The sequence below is a fragment of the Aulostomus chinensis genome, chromosome 8 (genome assembly GCF_037954235.1).
Source record: "Aulostomus chinensis isolate RoL2024-O1b breed Wild chromosome 8, RoL_Achi_v1.0, whole genome shotgun sequence".
In the NCBI taxonomy this organism is placed as follows: Eukaryota; Metazoa; Chordata; class Actinopteri; order Syngnathiformes; family Aulostomidae; genus Aulostomus; species Aulostomus chinensis.
Genome location: NC_141327.1, coordinates 20,148,353 through 20,166,458, shown reverse-complemented (window position 1 = coordinate 20,166,458; position 18,106 = coordinate 20,148,353). Strand labels below are relative to the sequence as shown.

Here is an 18,106-nt window from a genome sequence, read left to right as displayed (position 1 = left end):
GGTGCAAATATGACTTTCAAAGGAAAGCTGAGTTGCACTGTAGGTCAAACTTATTTAACATAAATCAAACTTGTTTTGAAAATGAAGAAAAGAGGTCAATCAACAATGAATGGACAGTAACTGACACGCAGGAGGCCTTGGTTCCATTGCTGCAATTAATTCTCGATAAATCCCTCCTCATTAATGAGCTACAACTTTAGAACTCTTCCTGCTGGTCTTTACAGTGAAATGAATAAATAAATAAAGTGTAAGGTGCAACCAATGGAGCAATAAGGAATCCAAAGACAGCCTCCTCAGGTCTTCGCTATCACACAGTTGTCCCTATTATTCCATCTGGACGCCTTCCAGGAGTCAGCTATGGCCCACTAAGCTCCCAGTAGGTTAAGAACACTGCATCAGCTACTTAAACACTGTGAGCATCACTTTGTAGCAACACCCTTCTTCTGGCCATTAATATTAAACGCTCTTAACTAGGACATTCAGCAGCACAGTGTGTTGAAACACACAACTCATTTTCTTGTCTTGTGGTCTCGGGCAGAAGGGGATGGGGGTGGTAAGTTAAATATCAAGCTGTGATATGAATATACACCCGCCAGGAGTTAATCTCTCTCTCTCTGTCTGTCTGCCCCCCCTCCCTCTCTCTTCCTCCCTCCCTCCGTCCCTCAAAAGGCCCCTCATTCACATTGATCGTCTCTAACTGATGCAAATAAAACACAGGCTTCCCGTGTGCTGTCTGGTGAATACTTTGTTCCCTTAGCTTCAAATATAATTGAATAGTAATTGAAGGAATGGTTTATATTAGCAGTTAAGGCCCCTATCAGAGCCACAACCAGCAGTAGCAGAAGCCTCAGCAGCCGCAGCCACAGAAGTAGCCGCACCAGCATCACCAGCCTAAGCAGCAGCAGCGGCAGTAACATTAGCAGCTCGCTGCTGCTGCTGCTGCTGCTGATGCTGAGGTTGCTGCTGCTGCTGCTGCTGCTGATGCTGAGGTTGCTGCTGCTGCTGCTGCTGCTGATGCTGAGGTTGCTGCTGCTGCTGCTGCTGCTGAGGTTGCTGCTGCTGCTGCTGCTGCTGCTGCTAGCTCATAGAGCAGCCAGTGAGGCAGAGGGAAGCTTCTCCTTGGGTGTTATTACCGCACCGCCAGTCCTGGATATCATCAGTGCTAAATGCACTTCACACTGATGCCACATGTACACATACACACTTCTGCCCCCGGCAAGTTTGATGCTGACATGACACAATGTTCCCTATTGTAAGGTTGACTAATAGTCCTTTTCTTCCACCAACTCCCTGTTGATGTAAATAAACAATATGGCCCATTGCTTTGCCAGGCCCAATGAAGCTCTCCCCTTCAGCCTCTCTGTCGGTCACAGAGAAAATATCAGTCAGTGAGAAAATACTCCCGGCGTTTCTCAAACTGATCCTGTCATCTTTGTCTCTCTGGGAATATTTTTTATTTCATTTTTATGTCCAGAGGAATATGGTTCATAGCCTTTGTAGTCGTTTCAACACATAATTAGACCCCCCCCCCCAAAAAATGAATAAAAATGTGGTCCTGAAGGATAATTCAGGATGATGATGTGAACTGTGGAAGTGAGGATGAGGGCAGGACACTATCAGAGTGTGACAGTCTGTCAAAACACAAGTCACACCTCACATTGATGCTGCATGTATAAGCAGGCTGAGGCTGACCTTCCTCTAAATTATTCAAATTGTGAAAAAAAAAGAAAACTGTTTTGAGTGATATTTTCACCTTTTTTTGTTAATTACACTACATTTTCATATCATTTTTGATGTCAGCTCTATGACATATTTAATGCTAGACGAAGACAAAAAAAAAAAAATTGAGAGAGGAGAGGAGGAGGACAAATTCATCTGTTACAGAGATTTAGAAAATATGTCTTCCAGCTGACTGGACCACTACAGTGAAGTTAAGCTGTCACCTGAACAGTTTCTCCAACACAGCCTGTCATCTTTGAATTTGCTCGCCCTGTTTCTAGTAGAACTGGTGTCTCTGCCTCTGCTCTACAAAGTCAAACCACTTGTTCTATTGCACCATTTGGCATTTTGCAAATCAAAGGACTAAATAAAAGTATTCACAACAATTATCATCTGGAGTAACTACAGCATATAGAACACCATCGCTGCAGGGGCTCAGGCTTTTGACGTGCATGGTTGCTGCAACATCTAGCCAACGTACTGAAGTGTGTTGTCATTAGGGTCGACATTAGGAAAAACATGACAACGTACGGTCTCATGAATACAATAATAATGCTGGGAAAGAAATGAATGAAAGAGGAACACGAGCCACTGACCAGGGATCAGTATTTGGGGGTTGTTGACAGTTTCATGTCATGTTGTACAGTAATACTCAGTCGACATGTGGAGCAACCGTGAGATAAGTGGCCACCTCAAAATAGATGCCATAGTAAAGTTGAATTATTGAACCGGCCTTAACTAGTGAGCATTTGCTCCATCCACTCAGAGCTTCCTGTGTTTTTGTGCTTGTGACCTCTATTCACACCATATGGTCACAGCTTTTGCACGTGAGCTGCAAGAAATTTAACTGTTGTTTTTCTTTTCCTGCTGCCTCATTGGAGGATTTTAAAGAAGGGGAAAAATGTTGCACTAGAGCAATAGGGAGCAAAAACATAGAAATTAACAGAAGTTATATTTTCCTCTGTTGCTTTTGTCTTCACTTTTATCTTGTACCCTCCTCAGGTTCCTCAGACCTCAAGGACGGGAAACACTGGCTATAACCAGGTTCACGCTGGCCATCTGGCACTTTTGGCACATACCACAGAGGCTGGTCCAGTCAGTGAGCCATGAGGCTGCTGCCACTGGAAATGACTGACACTAATTGTGGGCAAAAAAAAAAAAAAAAAAAAAAATGCCAGCAGTGACTCACTTGATTTTGGAAAAGCCCATCTAATAAGGGGGTAAAGGCATAGTGGTACCAACCATTGTCACCGGTCATCCATGTTTTGTCAGAGGTGAAGAAGCAGGAAGTAAATCATCATCATTCATTATCTGTAAATAACACTGTCACTGTTGTTGATCCGTGCGCCTTCATGTTTGCTATAAACGACATCATATCTTCTTTAGGATTCGTTTAGTCAATATTAGAGGAGGCAGCTTGAGTTTTAGGGCAGTGCATTTCGTTAAAGTGTTTCTTTGAGTGCAACATTACCTGCACTGTAAATCTCGTGTTGTTGTTGAGAGAGAAGTGTATTTATATCCGGTGTGCTTGAGCATGCTTAGTTAATATTCTGTTAGCCTCCTTGTGTTTATCTGTGCTGTAATTTCCTGGTGAGGTACACAAGAATTTATTCTGCCCAGTTCACTTAGCGGGGTGCCAATCTCTCTGACAGACAGATCAGTAATGGTTGAAAAAAAATTGAACTCTGCATTCAGATATTTTCAGAACAAAAAGGTGAAAATATATATATATATATATATATATATATATATATATATATATATATATATATATATATATATATATATATATATGTATATATACACACACACACACACATACATATATATACATATATATCTTGTAAGTAGAGAAAGTATTGTGGAGGTATTGACAGCTGAAGCGGCTTATTCATCAAAAACCTGTGAGTCATATTATTCCGCTGAATGACATCTTCCTTCATTATCACATATACTGTATATATTTACTTTCCTGCTGCCATGAAAATAATCTATTAGTACATTAAATCCTTGGCCGTATTTGTTAAAACGACAGTAAACGGCTTTGCAGTCACCAAACATAGCAGGAAAGTATTGACAGACAGAATAAAGAACTGTTGGTTTTATGGGATTTGTTGACAACAACACAAATATAGAATACCATCTGGCTTAATGTTTATCTACAGCTTTATGTTGAGCCTTAGTTAATATAAAATACTTTATACTGGCAAAACTACTCATGTACACACACCAACAAGAGCCAAGCCAGACAGTGTGTATCATTGTATGGTTCCACAATAGGTACACTCTTGCTGTCCAGCTGTCCCAGAAATTTCGGTCAGGTCTGTGGAAAGCATACTTAGAGCAGGAAACAGAATAGGGCAAATTGAGTGGGAGAAATAGAGTAGAAAAAAGCCATTGCTGGAGTGAAATGGGGTGAGGTGCCTCCAGGGGTTTTTGTACACCAAGTGCTGTGCTTAAATGACTATGAAAGAGCACACAAGGACCCCCACCCACCCACCCACTCCCCCGTCCACATGGCTCTGCTCTCTGCTCTCTGCTTCACATGTGCTCATCAATAGGGCTGACGTGGAGTCGTTGCGACAAGGTTTGCTACTTAAGGGACCTGCCTGAAAACACTGGAGCTACACTTAATATCCAGTGACCTCTGCAAGCACAGGTTATGAATGTGTGAATGCAAAATGTGTGTAGTCCTCGTATATGGAATAAGGACAAGTAATCAGAGTGTAATCCAACTGACATGCTGGATTAAAAAAAGCTAATGTGCTTTTTTAAACTTTTAATAACTCACTCGATTTATTGAACAGGAGAGCAAACAGACACACTTAAAATGTCTCACATGGAAATACTTTTATCATGAAAACATGTTAGACACTGAAATGTCCTCAAGCCCCCCCCCCCTTCCTTATTTACCTCAATAAAGCTCTGATGGCTCTTGAAGTGTAACAGAAGGCTTTGAATATTCATTAAACACAGGTCTAGGAACCATTTAAGTGAGACTTAAAAATGGCAAGCCACCTGCTCTATTCACTGCAGCAACTGTTGATTCAGACACAGGCTCTGCCAGTGATTCTCCATGCGACAGATCCACTCCTACCTAAACCCTGTTGAACACAGATCATCACTTGGCAGCCTACATGCCAAGGAATTAATATATAAGCATACAAAACAAGCCAGTGCTTACTTTGTCCTTTCTTGCCCCGGATCTTGTTCTTTACAACACTCACGCACACACACAAGATGAGAAGCAGATGAGACCTGCTTGCCGCAACAAATGTCACACATGGAAGCCTACAAAAATGTTTACATACAAGGCTCATACAGATTAGAACACTTGCAATGCTTCTGATCTCTCTGTTTTGAGGCTATAAATGCACAGGCAGACTTGTGCATTTATAGCCTCAAACTTTGTTATGTATTATTTATGTATCTCGAGAGGAGAAATGCGGCAGTTTTGACTAAAGTTGCCGCTGGTTGGGTGGGTGACAGACAGTCTGTCACCACAGGTATGTTATTAGGAAACCATTTCTTTTTCATGGAGAGAATATACAATAGATGGTGATAATAACCCTGTGACAATAGCATACTGTGTTCTTTATGTGTGTTTTGGACTCATGCAGAGCTCGTGGGGAACATCACAACACTTTTTTTTTAAGAATGTCATAATTGATGCACATTGTCACCATTAGAGGTTCTTTGAGTAGTAAGGCTGAGGTATGAAGGCTATACATAAGCCAGATATGTAGCAGGCTGACCGAACAAGTGAGTGATGCTGGGCAACCACATTGAGTGAAATAATGACACCAGGTACAATTCCACGGGGGTTATTTGTAATTCCATATATCTCATATTGGGATTTATTAATTCTTGTCAGTCATTATTACTTCCTCTTTTATTATGAAGTGTACTTAATATCCTGTAATAATACTCCAGGTTTAATTTGTGCCAGTGTTATCACCTTTTCCCACACGTTTACGTCCAATAGACCGCCTTGCGCCTTGAGTCTGTGTCTTATGTTCCATCTCAGACTGTTATAGGACATCATCTGGAATCAGAGTCTGCACAGTGGTGACTGGGTGTGCATTCATCTTTACGGAGCATTAGCTGTAAATTTCGGCTTCTGTGCAATTCACAAAAAAGAAGCTGGCAGATTCCACTGGAATTAGAAGTCCACTCATAAGAGAATTCTCATTCATGATGTCACAGCCCCTTTTTTATATTTTAATGAGTAATCAAAACCAAAAATAATAAATCAGCCAAAAATCACAGAAACAAAACTTTATTTAGAAATGCAGATTGACCTATCCTGTTGCAAGCCACAAGGGGGCGAATTTGATGTTTTGGCTTCAGTTGCGAGCAGCTGACATGTTGTCCATTCTGTGTTACAGTCTCTGGCGCAGTATCGTTTCTGTTCTGATGTATTTTATGTGTCTTCCGTAGCCATCAGTACATGTGCCCAGTGACTTCATTTGAAATCAGCCCTGTTTCAAAAATGTCTCATTAACAATGGTAATTGTCTGACTCATGCAAATAAAGCAAAAAATCATCAATATCTTCATCCACAAAACAACTTTGGGGTGATGTGGCTCCTATTTAATTTGGCACAGGATATGAAAGGCAGAGCAGTTGTTTTTTTTTTTTGTGTTTGTTTTCTGGCAAACATCTACGCCCCTCATGGTAGTTGCAGGAAGAAAAAAAGAAAGAAAAAGATTTTGGATATTGATCTGAGCTCCAACATTTGTTCAGCTTTGCAGCAAAGGAAAGAAGCCCAATGTGTGATGCTGCATCCACTAATAATTAGTCCAAGGGTTTGCTAGCTTCAGCAACAGCAGTTGCAATTACAATGACAACAGGTTGCCTTGATAAATCAGTGAGTCTTGAAGTTGCTGTGAGCTGAAGTTTATTCTCACTGCTTATTAGAGTCAGATGAAATGAAGAAGAACAATATGCATTACCTGGAGTGTGGCTAGAATTCTAAAATACCTTCCACATCATTTGCTCTTCACACACATACACAGTGTACACACCTATTCCTCTCCACTCCCGTCTTCCCTAGGCACAGCACTGATTGATTAGATATTGAAAATGGTCTGTCAGCGCGTTTTAGAGAGGTACTCATCTGATAATGGATGCAACACCTCGGTTGGGAGCTAATTATATTAAAGACACAACTTGGTTCTGCTGTCTTGCTCGCTCAGTGTTGGCCCCGTTGGGAGACAAAGTCATGCAGCAACAGCCCACAGCTCCAGCTGGGCTTGTCAATTCCCACATAAAAGATTTCCAATGGCCATGCCCACATTCTCTAACTTCAAATTTGCCTCACTGCTTGCTACAATAATGAAGTCAGATACAGTTCCAGACTGATGGAAGGTATAATAATAACAGTGACAGACACATATTGAGTGCAAAGCTACCTGATCTGCCACCGCACGGGCCAATTTGTCCATCCGGGAACCAGCCTCTGCAATCTTCTTAGCTGCGTTGATCACATCTGATGAGTTCTTCAGAGGGCCTTTGCCCCTGGGAAGATTGTGAGAGGCAAGAAAAGAGGAATGTGGGTGGAGATGTAGAAGGAGAGGATATACAGAGCTTCCCTTTAAAAAATGTTCTCACGCTTCTCCCACACAAGCTGGTGTAGCCTGCTAGATGAGGAAGATACACGATAATCAACCATCATTACAAGATAATCAGTCAAACAAACACAGTTCACCTTCATCGAGGATCATAGAAAAATGCTTTAAAGGTAAAAGTAGTTTTAAAAGCTGTATAATAACTGAAAAAAATAGCAACCTCCAACTAATAACTGTCTGGGTGTGATGTCGGTGCTGAGCTGAGGTTTCTATTTACTCATGCCAGGCTGAAGGCTCCAACAGACAGAGAGTTCAGCAGTCTTGACACTGGGGTCAGTGCCAAATAATAATAGTGCAGTCACAGGACCACAGCCATAATCATCCGTGATTTATCACGTATGGCTCAAAGTTTTCCTTCTTTTCAGGGTTTGTCCATTGCTACATCATTTTGGAATCGATCCCAACTCCATCCGAGTGACTGATAACCAGCCGCTTGGCATTAAGAATTTACCAGACATTTTGAGCACAGATGGGGATACGGAGAGCAAAGCTGCTGGCTTTCAGTGAACATAAGAAACATGATTCTAAATATAAAACACCTGATTAATTACAGCCTTTGAAACAGCAACATGAAAATCACGCCTATGGAGAACATAAGCTTCATTCACTAATAATCAGTAATGGATGTAATTTTCCAACAAAACACTAATTTTAATTTAAAAAAATTTAATCCTTCTGTGCTCGTGTGTATTTTTTTTTTTTTTACACGCATACAGAATCTGAAAGTGCTGTGAGGAATTACCTTGTATTACCTCTTATTATTATCATTATGGTATTATTGGTCTTCTGCTAGTCCCGTGACCTGTAGCTGAGCCAGAAGTGTGACATTTGGCCGAATAACAACAAACGATGTGCAAGTGCTCCCCAACAAGAGTGAGTCCAGTCAGTTTGACAGTGGCGCTGGAGTTAAGGTCTGAATTGCAACTTTAGAAAGGCCACACCCCCAAAAAGCAATCCCAGTGTACTTGACAGTTCCCAAACACAGTTTACTCAGGCCAGTAAAAGTCTGCTACCCTGGATCTTTTGCGATGCTGCGACCAGAATGTTCTGATGAGTCTTTATTTCATACATCTGTTCATCAGTTTTGTGTTGAGGAATCAAATACTATGATCTCTCTTCAGCTTGGTTTTGTGAAGCTTCTTGTCTGCCCATTTCTGCTTGTTGCTTGAATTTTGGCCAATTGAGGTGCTTCCCATTGAGAACATTTAGATTTTGAACCTGCAAACTGCAGCTCGGGGTTACATGTTGCACCTGCGATCGCTAGCAAGCAGCCGCTTTCCTCCGTGATCACACTTCCTCTATCCAGAACCACTGACTCGACAGAAAGTGAACTTGTTTTTGAGATAAATTTGAGCGCCAGACTCGACATAAATCATTCTCCACTGTGGAGGTCAGAACTGTAATGTGTTACACATAAGCTATGGGAACGTGTCACTTTTACCTGGTAAAGTCAGTCATCTCCATCATGATCATACACATCTGCTTGGCCAGCACAATGATGTCATTGCCGTTGTCGTCCCACTTGGCCACTTCTGCATCTAGTTTGCACTTTTCCTGTCTGAAGCTCTCCACCTGCTCAGCAATCTTGGCCTTCTCCTCCTGGGGAAGCTGCGCCATGATGGCCTGTAGGCAACACATGAAGTTAAGAGGAAACAAAAGTATTAGAGGAAGAGGAGGTGGTGAGGGAATGGTTGGAGTGGAATAAATTGAGAGGTATGGCTCGGAGTGAGGGTATAATGCCAGAGGAGAAGAATTTAGGTTGGAGAGGAGAGGACGAAGGGGAAAAGAGGAAAGGGGTAAAAAAGGAGAGAGCAGGGATTAATTAAAGAGAAAGAGCATAAAGACTATAAAGAAAAGAGCTGTGGCACCAATTGTTTTATTTTTATTTTTTTTCAGTCCAGACTACTTTTTAATCCGCCCTACAAAACTTGAACATTAAGTTTAGAGTCTGACAATTCATGCCTTTCTGAAATGCTTCAAAATAAAGTTTTACATTTAATGACTGGACCTTTTCAACCCATTTTGACATCGTACTCCCATAAAGAGCAAATCCATTTTTGCCTTCTTTTTTTTTTTTCTTCAATGAGCATACATTTTGCTCTCTCAGCTGCCTTTGGGGGCAGGTCCAAAATGGCATAAATCTTGTGGCAAGGTCACAGGCACAGTAAAGACCCTGTATTATTTGGTAGATAAATGTATAATTACCTTGCCTCTTAGGCCAGTGAATGAATAATGCATTTGTTCAACATTATGTCGGGGAGGTGGGATGGAAGGAAGAGTAACCTGGTTTCCATTAGGTCGATTACATTGACTCAGAAAGCAAAAAGAGAAAATGAGTACAGTAAGAAAAGAAAAAGTCACCATTGTTTTTTAACCTCATCTATTATTGACTTTGCAGCAAAAACTGCTATTCTAATGAAATAATCACCCTCATCCTCCTTTTCCTTATTCCCTTTTTCACAGCAAAGCTGGTGTGTGGGGGTGCAGGGTGAGCTCAGTGAGAAAGTGCATCACTTTGCTCATGTCCCCTGGTAGATGTGTCAGAAAGAAACTGAAAACACACACACACACACACAAAAAATGGAGATGTCTCATGTTCTTGAAATTCTTTGAAAAAGGAAAACTGAAATTACAGAGAGAAAAAAAAGAGGCGTAACTTTCTCATCAGAGGCCAACAGATGTGTCCATAAGCTCTGGCCTTACCGATTACTGTGTGTGCAGAGTGTTGACAAAGCTTTGATGGCGGTTAGCTTGGAAAAGCCTCAACAGCATAAACAAACAAGCAAAATCAGCCCCCTCAAGTCCAGTTTAGATTTCCTCTGCTACTGGTGCCAAGACACACAAACAACAGTGCAACAGCAAATCCCATTAAATTAGCATTAGTTTTGCTGAGCAACAGCGGCCTCTGCTCATAGCACGAGGTACAGCACGGGACGCCTTTGATTGGATTTGTGATGAGTCGGGATCCTAATTCACTTGAACCATCATTCTCTATCGCAACATTCAACGTTCCAACTTTCCTGATTGTGCTTTTTAATCCCAGCTACCGCAACTTGCAAAGCTACTTTTTTCAGTTACATTACCGGGAAGGAGTAGGTTATAACACCAGCGCGTAGTTCTTAAGAGTTCTGAGTTATCTGCTAGCACCTCCACACCTGAAGCCAGTCCACAAGACAGATGCATTCATTCTTTGGTTCAATTAAGAAGAAGAATTAAATAACAGCACAGGCATTATCATAAATTGGTCTATCAATTGTTGATATTATAGTCATTTTTGGAATGTTTTTCCATGTTTTTTGTCATTTATTTCAAACTTGAAAAGGTATTTTAGACCTCACAGCATGTGGCTATGACTAAATGTTTCCTGAATACACGTTTGTGTTTCATGTAGTCAGAAATATAGAAAAACAACTACACGGGCAAGTGTGCAGAACTTTCTGAGCTCCAGTCTAAAAGGTGATTGTAAACATATCTTTGCTGCTTATATCATTCTGGCATCCAACTATTAACAAATCAATTATTCATGTATTTCCATAATTATATTGAATTGTGGGCCAGCGTAGGGCTCGCAATTGAGAGGTAAAATTCTGGTTTGATGAATGTCATCAAATCAAGTCTGATTGAGAATGTACATTGTTAAGTTGTTCCTCTTTGTTTTTAACAATCTTCTACACATAAAGGTTGAATTAAAGCAAGACAAACAGAATGAGAGAAAGAGAGCGAGAGAAGTCTCTTGAAATGCCATGATTTGGATTGAAATTTTCCTAAAATTAGGGATGACGGGAGATTGGGGGAGAGAGTGAGGGATTTGGTGTTCTAATTCACTCTGAAAATGGTGTGACAAAGGAGAGAAGAGAGTCAAGGAGGAAGACAGTGGAGTGCTCTGAACAAAAAATAGAGCTCTAGCGCACATGAACCAATTGGTACATTGGTGGGAGGGTGGGGGCGCAGGAAGGAACTTGGAGAAACCCCCCCTCCCCACTCCTCCTATGCTCTCCAGAATTCACTTATCCCCAAATCCCTTCCCATACTTTACTGATAACAACAAGGAGCGGGCCTTGGGAGCTTAACATAGTGGCAAATCCGGCCGAGGGAGTGTTCTGCCAATACACTGTGCGACTCTGCTACGTCTTCAGGGATTAGAGCGCTTTCCGGGTTTCTTCACCAAGCGCGGCATCTTGAAATTACTTTAATTCGTTTCATTTGAAATAAACTGCCCAGACACTCAGAGTTCAATTTTATGGATGACCTATCATCATTGTTCGCCAATCACCATGTTAATAGATGTTGTGTGTTGGAGGGGTAGGGTGTGTGTGTGTGTGTGTGTGTGTGTGTGTGTGTGTGTGTGTGTGTTTGGGGTTGTAGTGGTGGTGGGAGCGTCTATGCATTCAAATAAGAAAAAGGGACACTTTATACAGGTCTCCTTCCCCTTGTGTCATTTTCTGCCTTCTCATTATGCATGTTTGCTCTAGTAACTTCATATGTAAGTATTACAGAAGTGACAAGTGGAGCATCACCAAGGCGAAACACAAGGGAGAAAGGCTCCCAGGACTGCCCTGGACTTGATTTAATTTATTTCTACAATGAGCCAGCGAGAGAGAGAGAGAGAGAGAGAGACGGTGATATGGTGAAAGTGAGAGGGAGATATTACGGCTGTGTCTGGTGTGATACACGGACACTGGGAGGGCTTGTGGGGGGTGGGAGGTAGGGATCATGACTGTAAACCTTAGTGTGCACATGTCAGCTCCTATGGACAAAACGGATTATGCTTTCTCTTGTCTGTTTGAATATAAACACAGTACATCAGCGTGCACTTGGCATGACCATGAGAGGACAGGAAGCTTTATCCTGACATGACAGGGCCGACTGGGCAGATCACCAGCGGTTCGCAGCAAACACATCTTTTATGGATGGACTTGCTTTGTGTGCGTATGTGTGTGTGTGTAAATGTTTGGTCTCGACTGGAAAACAAGCGATATCTATTAACTGTGTGGAGATGCATTCTGCTACATTATGCTGCTTACCAAATGTACAAACAAGAGAAAACATGTGTGAGAATACACAGCGAAACATGGTTGGACACATTCGATTCTGTGTGTGTGCGTGTGCGTCCGTATGCACGATTACATTCAGCCACGTCACCCTTCAATCCACCTTATATCACAGCATGTACACTAACAAGTTATGACAAAGGAACATGCTGGGACTTCAAACTGTTACCAAGAGAAGCTGCCCACTCAAATCACAGTTGAATGCCAGGAAAACTAGTTTGGTGCTGTGAAACTACTTTGTGTGGCAGCGCTGGTGTGTCTAAGCTCAGATGGTCCTGCGATGTTACACTGCGGGAGCCTTAGTGGGAGTATACATTCAACAAACTCAGAGCACTTCACACCCAAGACCCCTGCAGATTTCCTGGAGCAACTACTGTGATCCTAAAACCCGGGACTGTTCTCTTTGTTCATGGTTAGATTTCTGTTGCAGAACTTATAAGAAAATTATGTACTTATAGGAACTCTCAAACTAAATACAACCCTGACTAGAGACGGAGAAAAGTAAAATGTGAATAGAATCAATTAGGATGATTGTGACTGTTCAATATTGATACTGACTTTATATGGAGACACTTTACATTAAGGGCACATTAATAACAGTTAGTAAATGCTTAATTGTGTGTAAGAGTGCTGAACAAGCATTACTTAAGCATAATTAACCATTAATTAATGCTCTTTGTGACCCTTATAGTAAAGTGAGTTACATGTATCCCTTAGGGTACATTTCATATTAACCTTAACCCCAGTTTTTCCATCCATCTTCGCTATTAGCCTCAAAGTTAACATGAACACCATTAGTAACTGATTAATAGACACGTTAGTTAACTAACTAATGGTTTATTAAGCATGGACCAATTTGACAAAATATTTTCAGGAGTTACCGTTTCTATTTTCATTCTATCTTCGTCTTGCATTTCACATTTTTTTGTGTATATTTTAACTGATGATTTACAAATGTTGGCAAGCTGAAAATACAGCAAACTTTCACTTGGACGAATATTTTCTTTTTTAAGGTTATTTTCATTTCAGTAAAGATATTAGCACTACATAATTTGTTACCTGCATAAGAATTTGCCGATGTGGAGACATGCAACTCTTTTCCTCATCAGAAAACTCAGAACACAAAAACTTAACAGACTCAACACTATTGTATGAGTCATAATTCCTATCTTTCTAAGAAAAAATGTGCCGTGTCACTTCATTGTAAGAAAGGAATCAGGATGGACGGGTCTACAAAACAAAGTAGAAGAGCCACCTAATGAACAGATTGAGCAGTTTAAGGGAACTTGTTACATTCATTAATCTTATTCAATTCAAATTTTTGTCAGGTACAAAGAACATTGTGGTTACTTCCTTTTCCACAGGGGGAAGAAGGCAGGGGAGGACAGTGTAACATCAGCTCCTCATCTAATATCTCCATGATTGTCACATCCTCTTGATGGCCTGTCATCTTTGTTATGGACCGCTTTGACATCAGCTTTTCCTAACCTTAATCAAGCAATTTATATGCCCAAACCTAACCTAACTACAGCAGTAGAGGTGGCACATCAAAAAACGGCTGTGTGAATGATTTTTTTGAAGCTGTCAAATGCCATATAATGTGCAGTGTGTGTGTGTGTGTGTGTGTGTCTGTATGTCTTGTCGGGTCTACCAGGCCCCAAGATATTTTGACATTTAATTTGAGGGACTACTTGGCTGCAGTTTCTGTTAAGGATTAAGATCTTAAAATAAATGGGATATTTAGAGTTTTCTTACTCAGGCTTAAGTATTTAACTCTTTGTGGTTTTCAAAAGGCATCACATACTGAGCTATAGCTTTGTAGCATGTACATTTACAGACAATAAGTGTCCATTCTGGTTTTATTTATTTCTTCCCTCTTTGTGCATTACCCCGCCGTAAGCTCAGTAGAGTCCAAGGCAGTATAATACAGGCTTGTGCCACAGGGAGAGGCATGGGGCCAAGTCACACTCCTGCCATTCACAATCCATTCAACATGCAACACGCTGCTAGAGCCCCTGTACTGCTGGAGGGGAGGCAAGCACCGATACCCTCTTAATGTATTTTAAGCTGGGCCCAAGTGAAAAATTGCCAATGTGCAACAAAGCCCAGATCACAAATGTGCCTTTGACACAGTAGTCTACTATATTTTGTGTTTTGTCTGCCATCTGAGGGGAATTAGGTAATTACTTGTTTGTTTATGAATGCAATTTTACACCTGCCATCCCTGAACAATGTTTATTAAAAATAATCCCACTTGTTTGGATCATTTAAATCGACTTTCATGCTATGTAAGTGGAACTAGTTGGATGAATTGATTCCAGTATGGCCAGGGAACAAGGGGTGGGTGTTGGGTTGTGTTGCAGTTCAAACTGCAGCTGGCTAGAGCAATAATGTTACAGTCACTTGTGTGATGCATTTAAGCTTTTTGCCCAGCATTTACCCTCACTAAATAGTTTTTTTTTCCTTCCTTATTCCACAGTAGAGAGGTGAACAAACACTTACTCGAGCACTCTGTCCAGCAATAAGCTGGTCGTCTTCAGTCTGGACGCTGGTCCTGCTACGAGTATCATAGTCCTCCTGTTCAAAGTCAGAGTCGTCTTCCAGCTCCTCTGGTGTCTGTGAGAAACAGAATAGGAAAAACAGTCGGAGACAGAAAGTGGAAAAGCAAAAAATACTGAAGGATTCCTGAACTGACAGCTGAAAAGGGCAATTTTCTTTAGCCGTCATGCCCCATTGTACTGCAATCATGAATAGGAGGCAGCATACGTTGCACTGTGTTGTTGTTTTCAACATACATCTGGAGGTTTAGCTCTTTATATTCCAAGACTAAGACTTCAATGTCAAAGAGTAATTCTCTGAACACCATCAAGGTTGACACGCGCACACGCACACACATATTATATATACACACTTTTAAGTTAGCTCATAAGTAGCTATGAAGCAGCTATGCTTTTCCTCTATCCAAAAATCTATTTTGGAGGGAGGCCAGATTAGACAAACACTGAGTAAGGCCATGTCCAGGGAGACATTAGCGCTGCATGAAAAATAGCAGCCCCCTCATTAATTTAAATGGGCTGCCCTGTGCAATACAACGTAATCTGACAGGCCACTGTGTTGTACAATCACACATTCTTTACAGGGTTATTCCACTGTTGACATTGTGATCATCCAAATAGTGGGCACAAATCTTTATTATTAAAATGATAAATTTGCACATTTTCAAAAAACCTGTGTCATTATGTTACACACCGCAGTGCAGCACACCAGCAGATCCTCAGCCCTAAAACTCAAGGATCTGTTACTCAAACCAGCCATGTACAGTAGGTGTAATTTTCTAACCGGGACTTCAAACCTCATTCTCAACTCATTGCAGCCTCTTACATTTCAAGCGAAGTATTCTTTCATCTGGAAATGTATTCAGGGGAAAGCCATGATGAAGACACAGTTTGGGTACGGCGGCGGCAGAAACGTGGGTTAAAGATAAGCTACCGCAAGTAGGCGTTAAAAACTTTACTGTGAAATTTCCTTATTGTTTTTTTATTTCACTATTTCCAAAAAACGTTTATGATGTAATGATTTGACATGGGTGCAGGGATGTAGCCAGGCTAATCTTCCACACAGTAACTCTTACCGTAAACTCTTTGCTATTGCTAATTTCCTGTGGCAGCCATATTGAAATGGTAATTTTTGGAAAAATATCAAACATCTGTTGCATGCCTTAATGGGTTCCAGGCTCTGTGACATTTGACACTTTGTTGTTTGAATAGCACTCAGGGAGAGTGGTTGAATAACGGTGTGAGGATGAGTACGCTACCATATCTAGTTGAGAGCGCCAACTGCATAAACACTTTAATACCATAACTCCTCACACATTTCTCAGTCTATCTCTAACTTATGGAAACATTAAGAACAGAGTGGAGCTATATTTTCTCCAACTTTTATAATAGCCTCACACTCTTCTCCAGACCTGCTTCATTTTCTAAACACTGTGGAGAATTGGTTTCTTAATCTATCGACTACTCATAAAATCTGTGCTCTAAAAATTCAAAAGGAGCCTCTTCTTGGCTTAAGCAGGAGCAAAATAGCACAGACCGATAAAAATATGGGCACAGAAACTATTACATGCGGTACCAACAAATGTCTATCTACATGATAGGGTTAGACAACAGAAAAAAACGAGGATCCTCAAGTTGTTTCCTCAGAAAGTAATTGAACTTGGATGGGATTATGAAGCCAGCTGGTCCCGGGCAGTTCAAAGCTGCCTGTTTTACATTATTTACCAACATCAAATTATTTTCCATAATTAGATTTTTTCCAGAGCTGCACTGGGAAACCTTCCAGCCTGCATAAAGTTGAATAAATGAATTACATGGTGAAGGGAGAGGGGCCAGTTGGGGTGAAAAATGCAGATACTGTAACGTTAGTGTATCAGGCAGCTACTTGTATCGTGTTGTTATGCAGCAGTTCTATCCTGACATGCTGTAAAATTATCTGCCAGCTTTACAAAACAGATCATTAGACAAGTACGGCATCTCAAATGGGAATTCTATCGAATATTTGATTTCAATTATATATTTCTTCATCCTTAGGGTGGACTTCTTTTCTTTTTTCTTCCAGAGAACATCCACTAACATCAAAAACAGCCAGCAGCCCTACAAAGGATGGTAATAAATAGACATTAACTAGAAAGGTGTGACAAATAGGGGGAGTTAAAAAGGCTTAAAACGAGTGAGAGAGGAGGGCGTATTAGGTTAAATACCCAGGTGGCCAGCATCGGAGGAGAGGTATCTATTAGTGGAACCGTGATTCTGTTTGTGCACCAAAGTTACGGGTTCCAAAAGTAGGAAGACTCTCTTTAGCAATACCCCTAAAAAATTGATGAAAATGATTTAAATGTACCCTCACAAATACCCAATCAAATGATTTAAAAGTATTCAAGAAACCAGAAATGAGTCATTGCACTTCATCAGGATTTCCAATCACATAAGATTTCCATCTAACTTTGTATTTTGTTCTTCTTTTCAGTGAGTACCTTCCTCTTTCTCCCTGTCCCTCAGAAGAAGAAGAAATAGACAAACCCTTATCATGAGGACCGCTTTCCTGATGTCACGGACGCCATCGTAGACCAAACGAGATGCATCAATGAACTCGTTCTCCTCAAAAGCCTGTGGGGGGTTTGTACTCAGTGCCTCAATAGCTACCTCCACTTGTTCAGCAAAACGGGGCATGACTGCAGGGAGAAGAAGATAGGGAAGAGGAGAAAGACAAAAACCCAAAAAAGATGTGAGACAGTTTTATAACTTTTTTCCCCCCTGTAATATCTCTTGTCAGAATGATAATCGGAATTGCTACATTGCAAATGCAAGTTTTCTACATCAGGTCCCCAGTGTATATGCTGTAGTACGGCTGGTTTTAGTGACTGTGAACCCCTTGGAGTCAGAAAAACAATCAATATTTATATACGTGCGTGTGTGTATGTGTGTGTGTGTGTGCGCGTGCATGTGCATGTATTCAACCTCTCTTAAATATGAAGTCACATATGTTCCAACACCAAAGGACAGATAAAGTGTCACAGTTGAAAGCGTATATAGTTTCTCTGAGGACACGATCACTCTATTTCCAGCTGACTGTGTCTCCATGCACGTAGCTCACTGCTCGCTTGTGTGCTCCGCATCCGACTCTCTATGTAAGGGGAAATATGCCATT

General features: G+C 41.1%; 1 protein-coding gene across 3 annotated transcripts in view; it reads right to left on the bottom strand.

Moving 5' to 3' along the window:
* Positions 1 to 18,106, bottom strand: part of ctnna2 (catenin (cadherin-associated protein), alpha 2) — a 278,051-nt gene that overhangs the window by 5,336 nt on the left and 254,609 nt on the right. For all 3 annotated transcript variants that reach the window (XM_086211559.1, XM_086211557.1, XM_086211560.1), the window contains exons 13-16: positions 17,479 to 17,630; positions 14,903 to 15,016; positions 8,791 to 8,972; positions 7,134 to 7,239 (exon numbers count right to left, since the gene is read on the bottom strand). In XM_086211559.1, coding sequence (XP_086067685.1) covers positions 7,134 to 7,239; positions 8,791 to 8,972; positions 14,903 to 15,016; positions 17,479 to 17,630 — 554 coding nt within the window. The remainder of the gene's footprint in view (positions 1 to 7,133; positions 7,240 to 8,790; positions 8,973 to 14,902; positions 15,017 to 17,478; positions 17,631 to 18,106) is intronic.